The sequence below is a fragment of the Apostichopus japonicus genome, chromosome 21, assembly GCF_037975245.1.
Source record: "Apostichopus japonicus isolate 1M-3 chromosome 21, ASM3797524v1, whole genome shotgun sequence".
NCBI lineage: Eukaryota > Metazoa > Echinodermata > Holothuroidea > Aspidochirotida > Stichopodidae > Apostichopus > Apostichopus japonicus.
This window is the reverse complement of record NC_092581.1, coordinates 13678790-13700230: the sequence shown is the minus strand read 5'-3', so window position 1 is coordinate 13700230 and position 21441 is coordinate 13678790. Positions and strand designations below refer to the sequence as shown.

Sequence of the window (21441 nt, the reverse complement as noted above, 5' to 3'; positions counted from 1 at the left end):
TCAAAAGGCCATCACTTGAATTTGTTATCAAGGGTGACTTGAGGTGGGGAGGGGGGGTGGGGGGGTGGGGGGAGGATTCATATACCATAGACGACCATTAAACATCATTGCTATCAGTGCAGGTTGTAATTCGTTACCAGTTTTAACTTTATTTTCATGGACTGTGAAATACGAAGACAAAAATTCTGTCTAAAGTCACCATTTAATGTTGCACAGACATAATAAGTGACACCTTACCATCTGGTTCCAGTAGAGGATAAACGCTGTACTGGAGCTGAGCGACGAGGAAGGCGTGTTCAAGTCTCTGTATCGGATCCTTCTGGAGAATCTTATCAAAATCAAACAAATCACACCTGTGAGGATATCAAAAGAAAAAAACAGTTAAAAAGCAGTACAACAGGTCACATATTTAAGGATTTTGTTCTTTTCAGGCTGTCCCTTGATCGACCAGGTCTTACCGCTTGGTTTTTGAGAAACATCAATTTGGGTGTATTTTTAAAAGTTCCGGATTCACTATGTTGCTTTTAGCGTAATATAATATTCCGCTTCTAAATCAACTATGTGCTTTTATCGAAACCCTGCAAAGTTGCAAGCATCAATTTATGGATCCATACCGCTCTAAAAATCATAGTTTGCACAGAGTAACAAGGACAGAGACCCTTTCATGTTCGTACAATCTACTGTAGGCCTCTGAAAACTGAACGACGTTATCTTCTGAGAATATATAAGAAAACTTATATCTTTTCATCTTTCCCCGATATGTGAGCCTTCGCTACTAAATTATGCCATCATAGGATCCTTCTTTATGTCATCTGATAAAAACTTCAATATTCTCAACGAAGTAATATTGAGTTTCTTCTAGAAAAGGGGAGCTAGTTTTCGAATTAACTTTACAATCCAAGAGATTTGTTTCTTGAGAATTCTTTCTTTGTTCTCATCTTTTCTTTTTTATAAAAATGGAATTACTTACGGAACAAATAAATATTTTGATGTGTATGTCTAGCACCAAACGAAGTAAATCAAGTAAATAGATTAACAAACTGGGCCATAGCTTTAAAGAACCGCTCAATTTCACATATAAATATTCAAAGTATGAAGAAATTTTATAGTTGTCTTTTGCAAATTTCCAAACTCATCTTCCATACATCAATCCCACTAAATGCACTGCGTTCAACAGTGGGAAGCTGAGGGGGCTGCAGCATTACTGCAGCTAGGTTTTGAAAGAGGTAATCTTTTGTATTCTGCAGTGTCAAACAATAGGCACAGTTGGTGGTCTGCAGAGATTGTCTCTATTGTTTCATACTGATTACTAAACAGGATGGTCCAGCCACTGCAACTCTTCTTTCTCTCACCGTGGATAAATATCTCTGAATAAGCAACCTCTCTGTCCTGAGTACAAAAAAACTTGGCACTTCACGCAAAAGAGAGCAACAAAACAGCCCTATCCTTTGATAGTTATATTGTCGTCTGCAAAACGAAAGTCTCGCAGAAACAGGACAAAATTTTACTTTACAGACTGTTGTGCCCCTTGAGACGACCATTCGGAATGAGAGAATGCAGTTTTAAGCAGATAACCACGATAACCTGTCGAGATGACAAAATAACAACAAACAGAAAGAGGACAACCAGAGCCTCGCGCCTTCCTGAACTCTCCATCTAATCTTCCGAGTAGAGATCCTACTTACGCTAAGAGCGGGCGGTAATTCCGAGAAGTGACCAAGCTATTACAACCTGAGAGGGGATTCATGACTGTCCTTTAATACTAGATGGCTAAATATACAATGTCTGTCAGCAAGTTGTAGTATATCCAATGAATTATGGATAAGGCCTTGGTAAAAGAAGTAAGTGTCTACAATCTGGGGACACAAGCTTTAATATTCAAATTCAGCATTTCATTTCTACCTGATGTTGAATATTTATCATGGTTTACCTATATGGTTTATAAATATGGGTAGTTGAGGACAGGAGAAAATAATATGACATCTGGTGATATGGAAGGGGAGGGGGGGGGTGGGGGAGGAATGAAAGCTCTTCAACACTACCATGGAAAATTCCATTGATATACCTCCAATTAAATTATTTAACTATTAACTATTTAAAGTCATATGAACGTGTATATATTTTCATGGGAAATTGTTTGCATTATATCACTGTGCATGTTAAGTTGCTGTACGTCTTGAAACTGGATACAATTCGTGAATGCTCAATCGCAAGAGATAATTTATACCTTAAGAAAATGTGAATTATCACTGCCCTGAAAATTAAACTGCTCCCTTTAAAAAACCAAGTAGCTTTAGACCACCAGAATATTTTGCAGACATACCAAGTCTAGCATACCTTTGCAATAACATTCTGGGCACAATGTGGATTTGACTAATTAATTGCTGATCACAGATTTGTACCAAAGTCTGCTAAACAAACAAAATTAAGGCCCAACGAGTGATTGTGGTGGAGGTGGAACAACTGCGCAGGATTATAAAGGATCCTTAATGAATAACACACGACCGGTTACTTGTTTGACACAACTGTCAGTCAAATGCCAAAACTTGCAGGTGTGTACAACTCACTCTCATTGGTAGCAAAGCAACAGAATCTTTTCGAGTCAAATTCAATCCCGTTTTCTTATGAACAATATGATACCTATTTTATGACCGCAAACTTTCAGCAGGTTTTTAATGTTATTAGGTAACCTTGAATACACCCTCCCACCCCCCCCCCTTACACCCCTCTCATTTCATCTCCTTAAATTGTTGATATTGCTGATTGTCACTAAGCCTATTGTCCATGTGACACAAAGAGTTTGTTTTTATCACCTCTCCTTTCCCCCTAACCTAAACCACCCACTCCCGGGGCCACCTGCACTAACACTGTACGCTCTTCCTCTTGGTTAGATTCCCATCAACATCTGATGCAATAATACAAAGTCACAGTAATTTACATATTCTCAAATTCCTACATATATGGATGATTTTATATTTTCTCATAGCTATTAAAGAGCTTGTAGTAAAGTTTCCAATGGCACAGACTGTAACAAAATTGACTCTGTAATCAACTAGATACAGTCAGCTGTAAATAACTTTCTATGGACAAAATTTGGAACAAAGTTTATCAACAATTTGTGAAATATGAACAACTTGTGTGATAAAAATATTCACGAGGCATTAACAACCAAAAATGAGATATAAAATCCCTTCCTTCACTCCGCCACCGAAAAGACTATTAAAATTGCAGACTCTCTTTTGATGATCACATGACTATAAATTGCCATGAAGAATTTATGGAAATTGCAAAAGGTTCAGCTTAGAATCTTCAGACCTAAATAAATCACGGCATCGCTTCTTTCATAATTCCATCACAGTCAACGTGGAAAAGCGACCGTTTCTATAATAAAGTTACACGGCGGTTGAATGTACCTCACGTAAAGTCGAACGCGATGAAGTATTAATGTGTAAAAACATCTTAAAAAAATCTTCTTCTTTTACTTATTTACGAGCAGAGACACTTACCTGTCTACGCCATAACACTACACTTTCCCATCTTCCGGATTCCAAAAGATTGCTTAACATTTTACAGCATATTATTACACTACATAACAACCTAGTAAACATTTTATCCATTTCAAATTTCTGACCATGGCAATGACTGAAGCAAGTTTGAGAACTAATTTTGAACATTTTTTAATTTTGCTTGACTTTTTTCATGTGATTGATATTAATGTGAAAATGAATATGGGCACTTAGATAATCACATGGTTTCGTTAATAAATTTACTTTCTAATTATGTTCACTTCACCATGTTTGAACTATAGCAATAACTTTTAGCCATAACTGCTTAAGTATAAAATTGCAATTAATAGTTAAAAAAAAAAAAAATTGCCAAAAGTTAATTTAAATATTCATTACCAAAAATAGCACTTACTATGATTGCAATTACAAGTTACGAATGACAGCATTTACCTGTATCTATGAATAACAGCGTTAAAAGCTAAACCATCTCTCCAACTACTGGTGAAGTTCTTGATGTCTACTTTGGCATAGCTGAGAATAAAAGTAGAATAAGAGAAATAGGTTGGTTCAGTAAAGGGATTGCTAATCGAAAATACAACCTTGTTTTCTGAACGTTCCGAACAACATTATGTTTGCTAACCTTGAGGTTTCCACATGAAATGTTGAAAAGCCAGCAAAAGCTTTTATTCTACAATTTTATACATTTACAAGATGATCGATGTGCAACCAGGCATGTTAAACTACAAACCATGAAAAATGTGACAATGGTTGTTTCAATTTGAGCTTCAAGTTTGGGTAGCAAAACGATTAAATCATCTTCTTTTGATGAACCTGCCGACTTCTACATCTACATCAGTAAAATGGCAGTAGAGGAAATACTCTAAAACACTTTTGTCACAATCATCAAGCTTGAGAAAATAGGTCACAGCATAGTAAAGGCACAAGTCACTGCATAGTAAGCTGGCAGGAGACATGATATTACATAGTAAAGTGAATTTGAGACTGGATAATGCATAGTAAACTGCATATGATAAATTGAAACTATGCACAGTGGACTGCATAGGGAACAAGACACTACACTGTAATCTGTATGGGAAACAGGACACTATAGTGTAGTAAACTGTATAGAAAACAGTACACTACATTGTTAGCTAAACAGGAAACAAGACACTACGCAGTAAACTATATGGGAAACAGGACACTTTAGTAAACTGCATAGAAAACGGTACACTACAAGGTTAACTAAACAGGAAACAGGATACTGCACAGTAAACTACACAGGAAACAAGACACTACACAGTAAACTGTATGGGAAACAGGACACTATAGTATAGTAAACTGCATAGAAAACGGTACACTACATCGTTAACTAAACAGGAAACAGGACACTGCACAGAAAACTATATGGGAAACAGGATACTGCACAGTAAACTACACAGGAAACAAGACACTACACAGTAAACTACACAGGAAACAGGACACTACATAGTAAACTGTACATAGGAAACAGCACCTACTGTATACAGTAAACTGCATTGGAAACATACTATACAGTAAACTGCACAGGTAACAATAACACTACACGATACACTGCACAGTAAACAGGACACTACACAGTAACTGTATAGGAACCAGGACACTACATAATACACCGCACAGGAAATAAACATTACACTGCAACTTTATCATCTAGATTTCTGATTTCTTATCCAGGTTAACCTCGGGGCCAGACTTGTGCAATAAATTCTGGGTCTACTGCATTTTACTGCTTTAACTCATACTTATATTACATCAAAATAAAATAAAACTGTTAGCAAACTGCTTATCCACTAGAGAGCCTGTGTAAGAGAATGTGTACAAGTAAGTTGGCCTGACGTTTCGATCCTAGCAGGATCTTCTTCAAAGGCTAAATGACAAGTAACAGTAACAGAAGGGTCAAAAACACGCACAGAATACAGACATATATTACATGACTAAGAACAACATAAAATATGAACAGACAGCTATATACGTATCATGTCTCCCTACAGCATCTCTATTACTAATGACAGACTATACATCAAATCACCACAATGTGATTAAAATTCTTAAAATCAGTTCATTTTCCTTCATTTACCCCAAAAAATATAATAATAATAATGAAAATGGCTTCCAGGTTTTAAGCTAAAGCATTTAGCAAATATATTTTAGATTTGATTTACAAATTTGCTCCTTATTTAAAAACAAACTTCTTTCTGCAAATTAGGAAAGACTAAACATTTGGACACAAAGAATCAGTTATTGATCAATTTGACCTTGCAATGTAAAAACCTTTTGCAAAATTTCAAGACCAACACAGTTTGAACAAAATGAAAAAGGTCTTCCTTCTGTATATATATATATGCCTTCAATATATCTACAGAAATACTTAAATAGCCTCAAGCAGCCAACAAAATGAACAAATCCCAAAGGTTTCCTCTGTTCAATCTGATCTTCAGGGGGTTACCGCTTCTGGCAACACTGGATATCAATACGGTCTCTAAAAGAAAACCATACAGTTTCAACGTGACAGCCCGACCTACCTTATCTTTCCTCGAAACAGTTCTTAAACACGACTGCTGTTACCCTCCAAATTATTAGCATTATCAATAAAAAGGGCACCAGCCTATGTCACTAAGAACGTGAAATCAGTCAACCTCACGATAGATAAATATATATATGGCGGCATCGTTGTTTATCAGAGGCCCGAGTTATTGAATTTCTCAGTGAAATAACAATTTGTAGTCTCCAAATGTGACTGTACTTTAGAACCATGAAGAAAGCATATTCAGCGGCAATCCATATTCAATGCTTACGAGCTCCCTCACTCACTTTGAGCAAAGCTCAAAACTTAGAGTACCTGGTTTGAATATTTATGAGCGATGAGCTTACCTGTCTCCTCACAACCTCACAATAGTGCCGAGGATTGTGAGGAGAAAGGTTTGGGAGGAATTTTGCTACTAAAATATTGTCTCCTTACAAATGCTTTCCTTATATACATGTTAATTTCTTGTGTAACCAATTTTTCTGATTCCAACATCGACTAAACTATTCGCAATTCCAGACACTTTTGCATCTTTAACTATTATTGATCACACTTAAAAGGGATATTTTGTTGGCAGAAATTGATTGCTTATAAATGAAACTGCTGGAAATTGTATGCATATTTAGGTGAAAACCTGCATTCTCATTAGCGTTTTGTACATGGCAAAGATATCAGTTATTCAATTTTTGTGATATTTTGCAAATGCATCTGGTAACTACAGAGTGAATGACATCATAAATGCAGAGCGTGGTGGCCAATTGGCTGAGGCGTCGGACTTGTGATCCAAGGATTGCTGGTTTAATTCCTGCCTAGTTCATTACGTTGGGAAAGATGCTTTATCTCACTTGCCTCTCTCCACCCAGGGGTTAAATGGGTACCTGTGAGGTAACTTGTCATTGGGCGCAGTATATAACTGCTGCCGACTGGAAGGATTGTCTCTGGGACAGGTTATCATTGACCAGGGGTAATATAACGTCTGTAAAGCGCTTTGAGAACCTATCACTGGTATTAAGCGCAATATCAAAAGCAAATATTATTAAATATAAATATATTTTTAATGACAAATGTTTGTGGTTGTTCTTTATGATATTTAACTCACTTATTCAAACAGGAGAGGATAACATAATTTCCTACAAATTTCTTTAAAAAAAAAAAGTTGCAACTTCATGAAACTAAAATTGGTAAATAACTAAGCAAACATTCCAAATTTATCAGTTTTTAAAGATAAATCAACAAGGAGATTATGATAGGAAAGTGACACTTTTGAAGAACATCTGGGGATATAACATCAGGGACAACTCTACTGTGATCCATTCCAGTGACATATTGTGGGTGCAACCAGTCGAAATAGCTTCCATTCAATCAACCATGTTTCAAATCAGGAGGAAGATACTGAGATGGGGTTCCAAAACTAACAACTTGAAATATTCTTCTTTTCAACATTTACTTCATTACTTGATATGTTCAGGAACTTGCATTAATTCTTTCATCATTCAGCTTACATTGTTATGGATTTCAATACTCATTTAAGAAGTTTACAACAGAAATGACAAGAGAATCGATCAAACTCAAAACCGAAAAAGGCTGCTATAAATTTATACACGTAAAAGGGATCTAACCTAGCCTCTCCTCCAGGTGTTGCATTCCCTTCTCTCTTTTATGTCCGTTCCGGAACAAGTCAATCACGAGGCCTCGCGACGATTATAATCAACTTAAAGCACGGTTTGACCCCAGACACATATCTCACTGTTCATAAATCTGCCCACGTCCGAACTTCAAGCTACCCTGCGGTAAAAAAGCTGCCAATGTTTTTAACTGTTTTCGTTGGGGGTAATTCATCTCAAAACAACTAGGTCAGAGTTTATCGTAATGCCATCCTGTTACCGCAATCGCATTACACCTTCCGACACCGTCTGTTCTCGACGGTCGTAGAGAAGACAGAATTGCGTGTCCCGAGGGCGAGGACTCTCGTAAGATGTACCCATAAGAAGCCATCTTACGTACACAGACCGATAAGTAACCGTTATGACAGCTATTGGGGAAAAACCAATAAACTCACCTGGTGCGTCATAGGTGACAAATAAAAAAAAGTAAAACTACAGAACGAGGGGGGGAAAAAAATATTGAGAAAGCTGACTAACAACGATTCTGTGTAGGTATTAATATCTGCAACTTTGAATGCATATATTTTCTCGTCAATTACTCACACAGTATTCGATTTGATCTGCCTCTTTCCCTTTTTGTTAGAGATGGAAAACTTATAATAACTATAAAGTGGTTGTTTATGAATTATGACAGAAAAATTATACGTATCCAATATACTACGGGCTAAAAATATTCAAAGATTTCGTAAGAAATGAAAACAGAAAGAGAAAAAAATCAAGTTGGCTCACGATCGACTGGCTATAGACAATGTATCTACTGAGATTTCCAGAGCTCCGAGGGTTTCTCACAAGTTTTTATGTTATTTTAGAAAGAAAACGAAAGTAAACAGAAACAAAGCTGAGAATAAGGCCTTGGGCTGCCCGTACAGGTATTAACAATTGAATGGTTTTCATCACATTTTACAAAAAAACAGATTAACTCAAGCAGAATAATAAGGAAGCAATTTGTGAGTTAAAAAGTATTAGGAATTACAAAGATGAAGAAAACCAGAAAATAACAAAAATCAAGAATTATCGACAAACAAATACTTCAGTGGAAATATTTTAGGGGGGGGGTTGGTGGAAAGCAACTCAACTATTTGTGGAGATGTTTTGATGACTTTGAGACAAACTGTAAAAATAGCTTCTAGAATCTGGTTATGAGCATAAACTTTGATGGGCTGCTTTAATTACATAACGTTACATTATCATAAGCTGTCAAATTATACGAGTGTCAGAGGGATACTGTTATAGCTCTGCTTCATTGACTTGTACAGTGTTTTTCGTTATTATTATGATTATCTGAAATTAAACTCTAGGAGGGCGAATAATTTCTTGCTAGACAAAAGTGTGGCAGGTACTTTTGATTTAGTTGATTTTAATTGAACTGAATTACTGGCATTTGATTTGGAATGACTGCACCCAGGAAGCGAAGAGGTTGAGTGACATTCTTTGCCACATTATACACAATTTTTAAACTTTCATAAATATTCTGATCAGCAAGGTTTTGACACCAATGTGGATGCAGCAAAAAAATTACATCTGTAAAGTTCATCCAGACTGTACTTATGTCTATGAAGTGTGGAGATCTTGACAATTATCAAAGTTTAGCTTTCTACTTAAATCATACATGTCCATAATTTTAAGCTTTAAGAATGTGACCACTGATAACCTCCAATGACCTTTGACCCCCCCACTACAAAAATAGCAACCACAAGCTCATTTAAAGATAGGCACCTATATTGAGTATGAGACTCACCAAAGCAGAACTTAATGAGGTAATCAAGCATACCAAGGTTATCAGATTTTGACCATTGCTGACCTCAAATGACCTCCACCAATACTAGAAGGCTACTCATTAAAGCAGCATTTTGCGTTGGGTCGTTTTTTTCCACTTTTTTAACATGTGCATCGATTTTTTTACATGTATAAATCATAAAACAGCAATCTAAGATACCATCCAAGTTTCACCCTGCCAAGAGCGTTAATTAGCGAGTAATTAACGATTTATGTCGATAAATGAGAAGAGTGTCCTCGACAAATTTCACAGTTAAAATTAATCGCATACAATTCCGTCAAACCCACTAGTTTGAATTCAACCAATCAGAGATGCAGGTTTAGTTATGAGCCGTTGCTAAAAATAGATTCAAGACTTCGCTTTGGTTGTACCAGGGAGTTGTTATGCAACTCCCTGGTACAACTGCCATATAGACTGTACACAAATCAAGCGTGGTGTTATATTACGTATCTGTCAATGACGTTCGTAGTGTTTAAATATTCATATTATGGGCGAGGTTTATTGGGTTCCCAACGGAAAATATCTTGGAGAACAACAAAGTTGAAAGTTGCAAATTTTTCGACTTTTATGCCACCATTTGAAGTAAAATATAAATAGATTAGCTAGTTATGTATGTCGTTATGGCAAAGTGGAATCAGTGAGGTTGAGAAAAATCATAGAAAATGACGCAAAATGCTGCTTTAAGGAACCACTTGTCTCCCACTGACCTAGATGAGATTTACCAAAGCTACAGTTGTTGAGGAAGGTTTTTTCACATTTTGATAGTTTAGCCACTTGTGACCAAAAATGACCTTTACCCTCCACCTGTGCATTATTGTTGATAAAGACAAATATCTTATTGTGACTTATAGCTCCCAATGTCGATTGGCAAATCACTCTTGATGATTGCCCCAAAACTAGAAAAGACATTTCCTATTGTTTAAAGTATAGAAACTTCATGAATATGGTAAGTAAAAAGTGCTGTAGTGAAAGAAAAATTGATTATATTTCACAAACTAACACAATTGTTTTAGGAAATGTCGATGATGTAAAAGTGCGTCATATAGTTTCCATCCGTCTAGCTACTCTGGTCATGGCCAGAGTTAATATTACTAAGAGAGCTATAAGATGAGAACATAATATTTTTCAAGGTACATGTACATACAAGAGTTTCCCTATACCTTTCCTTCCCATTATAGCTAGAATGTCCTAAAACCCTATGATTGATGTGACGATTTTCCAATATCCTTCTAGGATGTCACAATTTTTCTTGAAACCGCAAAAAGTTCTCTCAGCCTTGCATTCGTTTCGTCGGTAAAAATCATTGAAGTAACGGTTTATTGAACCAATCCTGAAATCTTAGACCCTGTACATCTTTGACTTATTGGAATCAACCGCTCACTCATGAGCTAATACAGGCAGGGCAATCACTAGGTTGTGTCAAAAAAGTGAGGGATGTATCGATGTTATCGACGCATCATAGAAACCTAAGATTCTCTCGGGTATGCCTCGTTGGTGTTCTCGAATAGGCTCACTTTTCAGACTGATCGCAGCAGGAATGTCAGAAGTATGTAGCAACCAAAGCGGTTACTTTCTTCCAAATGCCACAGAAGACAGATTACATTGTATGGAGGAAAAGGTGCTTGTCAATCTGCAGACACGCCATTTGAAAAATGAATATTGAAGTAAATAGAAAATAGCTTGTCAATGCGTTGACACAACGAGGACCCTGACGGGATGGATGTAAATTATGACTAATGCGGTATCTATCTGGAGCTCTATGAAACAAGGACAAGTTCAGATCTGTAGGATGAAACCTAATTTAAGAAATAATAATGATCCCTCTCCATGATGCAAACGCACTAACATGTTGATCCTTCCCTTATCCTCCCTCCCCCATTGTACTTAGTTATATCGGATCAACATTTATGTACAAGCCATACACTCCTTTACATCACCCACTTTCTAGATGCAAAGTTCCTTTACCTCTACCTCTGTGCCTCAGTCTAGTTGTAAACATCCTCTTAATAAATCAACCCAAGTGTGGATGCAAACATCATTTATAACCTCAATCTGGATAAAATGACCTTTACGTCTTCCTAAGTCAAGAAGTGAACATACTTTGAATGTACCAAAACCTCACTTTAGATGCAAAAATCCTTCACAACCTCATTCTAGCTTACAAAGTTACTTTACATCAACTTCAGTCTTGACGTAAACATCCTTTACATGGATTCGAATGCAAACATCATTAACAACCTAAACCTGGAAAAAAAATTAACCTTATGTCTAACTACATAAGTCAAGAAACAGTAAACATCTTTTCATTGCCTCAACAACACTTTGAATGAAAACGTTATTTTCATAAACCTTATTCTCTTTTTTTTTTTTAATTTTCCTTTACCTCTACCTCTACCTCAGTCAAGATGTAAACAAGTAACATCCTTTACATCAATCTCAGGATTTAAGCCAAATGAAATAATGACTGTGTTGTTTTGGTACGTTAGTGTTTAGTTATCCAGATACAGTGACTAAATATCGCTGGTAGAAGTTATATCGGTGCAAGGGTACAGGTAGACCTGAGGTATAAACTGCTACTGGGTCAGTGATCCAACCGAAGGCACCAGTACCCTGAAACAAGCAACATCCTTTACAACAATCTCAGGATTGAGGTCAGATGAAATAATGACTGTGTTGTTTTTTGGTACGTTAGTGCTTAGTTATCCAGATGAAGTGACTATATATCACTGGTAGAAGTTAGATCTGTGCACAGGCAGACTGAGGTATAAACTGCTACTGGGACAGTGATCCAACCGGAGGCACCAGGACCCTGAAACAAGCAGCACAATCGGCGCCATGGACGACACTAGCACCTTCCCCGACCAAAAGGAAAGTCAATCATGTCCAGAATTTGACCATTAGTAATAGATAACAAAGTTTATCCCCTTCCGGAGCTCAGCTCATGGTAATTTTTTATCTCTTCTGTAAAGAGAGTGTTCTATGAGTTTGATTTGATGACACTTTACCTCATTATAGTTTATCTAGATCCAGCAACCATATTCCTTCTCTGCACTACTGAGTAATATTAGATGATAGAAAATGATCTAATACAAACAAAGGGCCATAATTGGATATGACTCATCTGTTAGGTAGATCAACTGAAAAAAAAAAATGCCAATCCGCCCACAAGACGGGTTAAAGGGTGGCATCTTATATTGCTCATGGGCACTTTATTGACAGGTTGTCACGGACACAGAATCATGGTCGTTCTGAGTCCGTTAACAAGTAGGCCAATCTGCCCCTAGATCTGTGTACGTACATATCTATCAGTGGCGGAGCTAGGGGTATTAGTCAGAGGGGGCGAGAATGGTCTGTAGGGGCGCTTTCGACACTAAGCGGAGTGCCACCACAGGTTGGTGCGGAGCGTACAGAAAGTTTTTGAGTAAAGATACTCCCTAGATCACCGGAAATGACCCTTTCCGGGCCTTGCCAATTTGCAGATAAACGAAGAATAAAAAGATGTCATCGCCATTTTTGTCAGAAAATTACACCAACAACATGTTACAAATGTCAATAGGTATTTGTGAGCGCAATAAAAAAAGGCAATAATCGCGAATAATTAAAGAGTGGAAAAGCTGAAAAGGGCGCCAGCAGTCCATTTGAGTCCGTCAGGGGGGCATCCGCCCCCCCTGACTGTATGGACGCTCCGTCACTGTATTTATATCTGAACTAATCTTACCCCTGTGTGATGTCTTTACACCAATTTAATATTGTGTCTTCTAGACGTTGCTCCTGTACGTCAGATCCAGATCCAGAGAGAACAGCTTTTGACTGGAGAGAGAAAGAGAGAGAGACAACAAGAGGATAATCCTAGCTGTGACAAATTCTTTGGTTAAAAAATCAATAATTTGGTGATAAATAATGATACAAAAGAAAAAAAGCTCAATGTTATCTCCAGAAACTATTGGTTAATCAAGGGAATGAAAGCCTAGTAGGTGCTGGGCAGGAAGCAGTGATGAAACTTTTCGTCGTGGTAAATAAAAGTTCTGTAATGCTACCAACGTGAAAGGAACAGGGCCACGATCGAAGCACCAAGTGGTGAGAGGACAAGGTGAGGGACGTGAAAATTGCACGTATCCCTCGCAGATCCCAGAGTAACGCCACTATAAAACCAATCACTGACTGCAATGTCGTTGCTTCGCTCATATTCTGTCAGATTCTGATAGTGTCATCCTGGAAATGTAGGCCTAATTTAAAACATAATCTCCAACTTCTTCTTAAAGATAAAATATTTCTGATGAAAAATAAGCATTTTATTCGGATGCTTGAAACGTAATTTGTAACCAAGAAAGATATCTTGACCTTGAGAAAATGAATTGTCGACCTACAATTGTCAACAAGGCAAAAAACCCTTCCATTGAGCCGGGTCAAAGTTGAAAGAATTTTTGCCACATTGACAGTAGGAGAGGCTACAACGGTTTTAACAGGCTGACTAAAACCCAAACGTGAAAGAAAACGAATGCGTAAGGGTTTAAGGGTTAAAATTCAATGCAAAATGCAGCTTTAAAATTCCAGTAACTTTATAAAACACATTTTCGATGGGACCTATACTTTAATTAGCAGTTTAAAAGTCATGCACTTCCACACTGTAAATAGAATAAATCCCTCAAGACCACTGCTCACACATTTGAATTTTCGATATATTATTTTCTGCAATATAATAACCTGGAAGTCTCGTATATACAGCCTTATACGTGACACAGGATTCCTGTCTTCTCGTTCCCACTGACGAAACATTTCATCTTCTTCCTGTCGTATAGTATTCTATAATTTAGAACCCACACTTTTTTGAGTCCCGGCATTGTGTGATCAATGTCTCCTTTCATTCCGTTCCAATCAATGCTAATGTGGCAGGGAATAAATCAACCTGCCATCCATACCACCATTTATTCTCAAGATGGCAAAGTTGCCAACATTTTCTGTAAACTAGACCACGCAGCTGCACTGAAACTTTTATGTATTTTTTTTTTTGTGAATTTAAAAAAAAAAAATCTGACTCATTCATGTTAAGATAATAATTGTCTTTCCCACAGATTTATTTTTCCCATCTTTTTTCTACGGATGATGGAGAAAGGAACGAGGGCCAAATAAATGATTGGTCCAGGAGTGACGGCCATTTTTTCTTGTAACCAACAGGGCAAACTTTCAAAATGGCATACCTTGCTAGTTACTACAGAGAAATCAGTTTCTTTTCTTTTTTATACATTCAGTTTTGACAATCAGTTTCAACCATACCACCGTGCATTTTGTTTCTTAAAATAAGATTGTAATCACTAAAATGACATATAACTGTGTGTGAGCCACCACGAAAAACATTTCATTACCACATGCAAACTAATTAGTAAGTCACCGGGATGAATAAATTTCCATTTTAAACACTTTTATTGAAGGCAAACATACAATAGGCAAAAGATATTCTGCATATTTAAAAAAAAAGTATGAACACGGCTGTAAATGAAATCTTTAAGCAAACAGCTGCCCTAATGGCACTTTGCAAGAGGATTCCTTAACTTTTTTTCTGCTTGTTGTATTTCTTTCTTTGTTTTTAGCTTCCCACAAGAAAATTAATTAGTTATGCTAATTACTAACTTACTTTGCTACTACAGACTTTTGGTAATTAATACTGTCGGAAGTTTATCAATCTCATTACAAAGATCTGTCCTAAATGTTCATCTTGTGCTGGAATTGGGAATTTTTGTTTTTTTATAAAAGGATTGGTTCAGTTGTCATACATGTTTATGTTATATGAAAGAGGACAATAAAAGAAACACAATGGTGAAAAAAATTGTTCAAATATCTTTTTCGGTTAAAGAGATATTCAAGTGTAAAGTTTTAACAGATTGTGTAGAAACTGCTGAAATTTGACCAGCTGTGATATCACATCCTCACATTCCTGAAAAGTTTTGTTTTATTCTCTAAATATTTTGTGAGATGTCATGACTTTCAACCAAAAGATATGTCAGGAGATCTCATGTTTGGCAAAGGAAGTATTTGAGATTAAACATCTGAAGAATTTTTTATTATATTATTTTCAAATGTGTTAAACAATGTAAATAATTTTTAAAGAAATATATTCACAAATGTTAAGGTAGTGAAGATGTGACGTCACACCCTCACAGTAAGTCTTTCTACACCAGTCGTTTTCAAAGAAATTTTGATATCTTCAAAGTGTCATATCTCCTTTACAGAAATGCTATCATGGTAGTTTCTTCACTGTTCTTTTTGTCTTTTTGTGCTATTTCATACAAAATAGACATGTCAAACACCTGAACCAATCCTTTACAATTCTAAAACAAATCATGTAACATTCACAAATAATCGGATATGTACCCCTGAATTTACCTAAGAGACAGGTCTAAAGGTGAATGCAAAAGTTTAAAAAAGCTCCATCAATGGCATTTTGTGTTGTTATTCTGTGATGTAAATATTTCCAAAAAGAAAATTCTTTAATTAGTGAACCTATCATACTCATGATACTGTTTCAGATGTTCAGTACTGAATATCTCTGAATTATATATCAGTCTCAAAACAAAAATACTGTTTGATGAAATTATGTATTGGTATGTGTTTTTGTTGTCTTTCTTTCTTTTTTCACAAGAAAACTGACTATAGGTAAGCTAAGAAACACTGCACTCTGCTACAGGATTTTATTACTGACTACAGCTGAAGACTGATCAAAAACAACGCTAAAATTGCTACTTTTTGCAACTGCTATTTTACGTTACATTTTGTGTTAAAGAGTTTACTTGTTTTTCCACATTCTGACAGTCGAACAAATTATAGAACAATAGATACCTTTGAATCTATCTGAGAAATCTATGTACTCATTATGCAAATTCGGTTATCCCAAAATAGAGAGTTACTAGAGGCATTTACTCAAAAACAAAAGTGTAACATAAAATTTTATTCTTTTCATTGCAAGCCTATTCAGATGGATTGTTTTAAAGCCAATTTCATCATTCCTGGTGCGATTTTAGCAGACATAGCGTAACAGATTATATCGTCAGGCCAGCCATATTTATGTTATGATTACATGAGATTGTGAAAATTCAATTTGAAATGCAGTCTTGAAGAGAAACTGTTTGGCAGGTTAAGACAAACAGATCTGACAAATTTCTCAGTAAATGTTTTCCTTCTCACAAATCCCTAAAATCCATTACAATAATGAATCTCTGATCTGTATTTGCTTTTACAAGGTTTAGATTACAAAGTAGGAAGAAGTAGGAAGAAGAAGATCTTTGGGAATTTATCATAATATTAGATAAGATGCCCACGGAGGAGGAGGAGGAGGAGGAGGAGGAGGAGGAGGAGGAGGAGGAGGAGGAGGAGGAGGAGGAGGAGGAGGAGGAGGAGGAGGAGGAGGAGGAGGAGGAGGAGGAGGAGGAGGAGGAGGAGGAGGAGGAGGAGGAGGAGGAGGAGGAGGAGGAGGAGGAGGAGGAGGAGGAGGAGGAGGAGGAGGAGGAGGGTGGGGCTGACTCAGACATTGTTCTTCAAAATTGCTGCCATCGTTTTCAGATGACACTGGGTTCTTGACTAGTTGTGTGGAGCTCTATGTTATCATTGTCACAGCAATCCTTGCTTGAAGGAAATCACACCAAAAAAGAGTCACTGGTTTGAGAATTTATAAGCGACAAAAGTCTGACGATGATACTTCTACCCATGTCTCCAGTCTACATATATACACTTTCCTTTGTTGATCCAAACCACTTTAACACAATCAAAACAAAACAAATAGATGTTGTCGGACAGAAATTTCCACGAATAATACGTAGAAAATTGACTTCCTGAATGGTAGATCTGGAAGGGGGAGAAAGTGGACAGGGTCCCGTGGGCTTAGGGCTAAAACCAATTTAGTAGATATGGTTGATGACAAAAGTGCATAAGTAGACTGGAGATGGGGTAGGAGAGGAGGTACAATTTCAATGTCACCTATCTTGTGAAATGAAAAGACAATACATATACGGTAAACTACAGGCGAAGCAATATCCATGCATCATCATTGACATTGGGGGAAAATACAATTACCGATCAAAAAGATGGAATAACTAGACTTCACGGAGGGGGGGGAGGTTGACAAAGTTTAGCAGTAAGCCAATGAACAGCTTAGGGTCACATTGTGTTAAGGTTGCTGCTAGTCATTTTCAAAATCATCTTGCTTTTCTATTCCTGGATTTCTGACTTGTAGTCACAAGTTGTAGGCCTGTCACAAAGAAAATTATTTGGTATAGTCCTACTCTATTACTGTACAACTGAATAGCTTGGTACATTCAAGAGTCAGTTGTACATGCATATTTTAGCAATCCTTTGAAATATATTAATACTCATACCTTCTTATGTCTTTTATTTTTCTTCTTTTAATTTTGTCTCTGTACTGTTCACTTTAATTAATTAATCATTTGTGTATCATTTATGTACATGTATATAGTTGATCCTACTTATAACTTTATATAATTTATACTGGAATAAAGGAATTTGAAATTGAATTGAAAATTGGAATATTATTGTGATAATATTGCATACGACTTACTTCCCAGTGAAGAATAATACTCCATAGAAGTCCAAGGGTTAGTTTCGGATTACCGTCAACTATGTCGTCGTTGCTGATATTCACAAGTTTCACCTGCAGAGATAAAAAGAATTATTTTTTTTCAGTTACTGTAACACATTCTTTCACACATCTGGAATTTTAATTTTTGAAACCTATTTTTTGCTTCAGCAACCCTCAACCACCCCGCACCCCACAGTACCTTCCTCTCTTTATTTTGTGGGGGGTTTACTATATGACCCATATATTTTCTAATTTTCTCTCCTCATTTACATACAAAGATATCACAAATCATCTCATATTCCTAGTGTAGTGATGCATGCAATGAAATACTTTGACTTTAAATTAATCAGTGATAGGCCCCTTAATGGTTGGTTTCACATGATAAGTCACGATTCGTTCAAACCCATTACGAGAAATTTGACATATAATGCTCAATCTTCAATGAACGACTCACTTAACGCTGTCCAGTTGTAACCCTTTTTTTTTCTCCCTTTTGTTTCAATTAAGCTACATAATCACTGAAGTGATTCCTCGAAATCACATACCATTTAAATATCTGTCAGATGCTCTTTGAAGCTTTGCCTGGAAAGTACGTTTTTATTTGTTCATTGATCTAGATATATTTTTTTCCAACTGACGTCCCACACAGTTTGGTACATCTGTTTACTCGCACTGCTTCGGATGATGGATTTTTGCAATGAATTCGTAAATTCTCCCAGGACTTGTTTCAAGACCCAAAGGTAGTTATCTGCATACAAGTGGCTGTTTTTGGAGGCTAGCTAAGGTACAACATAGCAGAAGTATGTGAGGCTAATTTCATAAATTAGGGATTCAACTTGCGACAAACCCTTTATACATGATGTGCACAAATAACACGTTTTCTGTGTTACATGTATTAAACTTGTATCCCACGGTAACAAGGCATAGTTTTCATCGCAATAGTGTTTGAGCACAATATAACATATAATGCTATGTAGTATATTATGTACATATCTCCTTCCTACACAGTATAAACCATGTGTGAATATTGCATCATGGCGAATCAAAATGGTGCAGCCAATTACAGTACTACCCAAATGGAAACCAAAACTGCAGTGATATCGAGAAAAATAAAATAATAATCAACTTTCGAGAAACCAAACATATTGAATAATGAATCACAGCAATGGCAAGGTCATATCATCAGTTTATTTTCAATACATCAAGTTAAATTTAGTTTTATAAATAAAAACAGATGGACAGCTTTCCCGTAAATATCATTGCCATTTGCAAGCAACAGTGTTTTCTTTCTTTGCTACATTTCCTTCTTTTGGGAAACAAAGAGCACGATATTAAACAAAATATCAAAGGCTTGCTTCCAAAATGTGAGTTGTTGTGTTCCGATAGAATCATTCAAAGATTAAGGTAGGAGTTAACCCTGTGCTATAATTAATGCTGTCAGTATGTTCGTTTGCTGGACTAATAGGGAAATATGGCGGATGATATCGGTCACTGCTGTGGTGTGACTGGATGCCATGCACCTCTGGGTATACCCCACCATCTCATACGACGTGCCTTACACTGCAAGAAGACCAACTTGAGTTACAACTCGCTGTGTACATGATGACACAGAGCTTCTACTGATAAATATCGTATGTATACGCAACGGTACGTTAAAGGGTAGTGTTCATCTTGTGAAGATAGTATTACAGATAATGTGTCAAGGCTGTAAGTTTATGTACCATGGTTAACCATGCACTTACTGTGAGAAGGCTCAATTGTGCACAGAAAGATCCAAGCTAGGTACTTTCAGTAATATGATGGATGGTTTGATATCACGATATGAGCATTACGATATATATGTGAACATGATCCACAGCTCCTTCCAACAATTAGTGTTACACATGTTGTGTTACATTAACTATATATAGCAGTATAGTTACTGTAGTCATCTTCCGTTAGAGTCCTAAGCACTGAAGAGATAAAACATGCTCGTGTGTGAGTACATGAAAGTTACGATTTTAATCACTTTCTTGGATTTTATGGTAATCTTTATATGATATGAGCTAAAGATAGTTTGGACTGAGGTAAGAAGATAGATCACTCACTCTCATTTGAGGGCATTATCCATCTGGAGCTCTTCCAAACAATTAGTCTATATACAGAATAAAGTACCACATTACACTATACAGTAAGTATCTTATAAAGCCTTGTGCTCATCACATTATGAAGACAGCACCATGCTACTAAAACACTGTAGCTACTGGTATGGCATAATAATTAATAAAGCAAAAAAAAAAATGTTAATCAAAGACTGTTTATGAATGTAGCACAGTGTCAAAAATTAAAGCTGAATCATAGATATCAAACAAGTTAGGGATCAATCTCTGCAGACCAGCAGTTGCTATCATGTGACATTGCAGAGCACAAAAGATTACAATCCTATACAGACTGGCTGCAGGATGCTGCAGCCTCTCAGCGCATCATACTTTTTGAAACTGTGCCTTATATGGTAATGAAATTAAAATGAAGCTATGTCAACTTGACTGGTATTATACTATAGGTGCACTAAATACAGCTATTGAAGCTCAAGCTCTTAAATAAAAATACATGCATAATCTTTCATATGTCAAAGCTGGAAACTGATACTAAAGTTCATGCCAGGTACAGTGCATCAAGTCAAGTACTTTTAATACAGAGCTAGTGACTGGAAACGGCATAAAGATATGTTAAAACATTACGGCAATGAGCTTGAAAAGCTCATATTATATTTTAAAATTTGTCTATGATTAGAAATTAACGTAAAACTGTGTTGAGGCTTCTTTAAATGACATAATTAGTTTTTTGTAGGAATTAACATTGCTTTCCAAAGTTGATATATGATTACCAGGGCATACTAGACACGGTAGAATGAGGTGCTAATGTTGTGGGGAGACAGGTAAGCAGGGAACGAAGTAAATATATAGTTTCCATATATTCAAATCTATTGACCTCAAAATTGCCCTCCACAACAAACGACTTCTTGAATTCAAACATGCAGCATCCACACAAAACATTTAATGACCCATCAATTTCCCTTCTTAATTAAAAGATCGCATTTACAAGCAGGCGTCACACTCATGGCCACCTGCCACACAAAACACCCCAGCATACCACCATTTATTACATACGGTAGGTTTATCAATGTAATTGAAACCAAAACTATACACATTATGTAAGTATAGTAGCTTCACATCTTGCTAATCCAGACAGAAGTACACAAAATCTGCACCAAAACCGCTGACAATAAATGATTGAATATCTGGCAGAACCAATAACAGTCTGGTAACAAACAAATTTCACCCAAAACCGTAACTACTTCTTTC

At 36.5% G+C, this 21441-nt stretch overlaps 1 protein-coding gene across 2 annotated transcripts in view; it reads right to left on the bottom strand.

Moving 5' to 3' along the window:
- The window catches only part of LOC139963062 (dystrophin-like), a 237055-nt gene that overhangs the window by 126607 nt on the left and 89007 nt on the right, over window positions 1–21441 (bottom strand). For both annotated transcript variants that reach the window (XM_071963541.1, XM_071963540.1), the window contains exons 6-9: window positions 18077–18169; window positions 13229–13320; window positions 3957–4037; window positions 238–353 (exon numbers count right to left, since the gene is read on the bottom strand). In XM_071963541.1, coding sequence (XP_071819642.1) covers window positions 238–353; window positions 3957–4037; window positions 13229–13320; window positions 18077–18169 — 382 coding nt within the window. The remainder of the gene's footprint in view (window positions 1–237; window positions 354–3956; window positions 4038–13228; window positions 13321–18076; window positions 18170–21441) is intronic.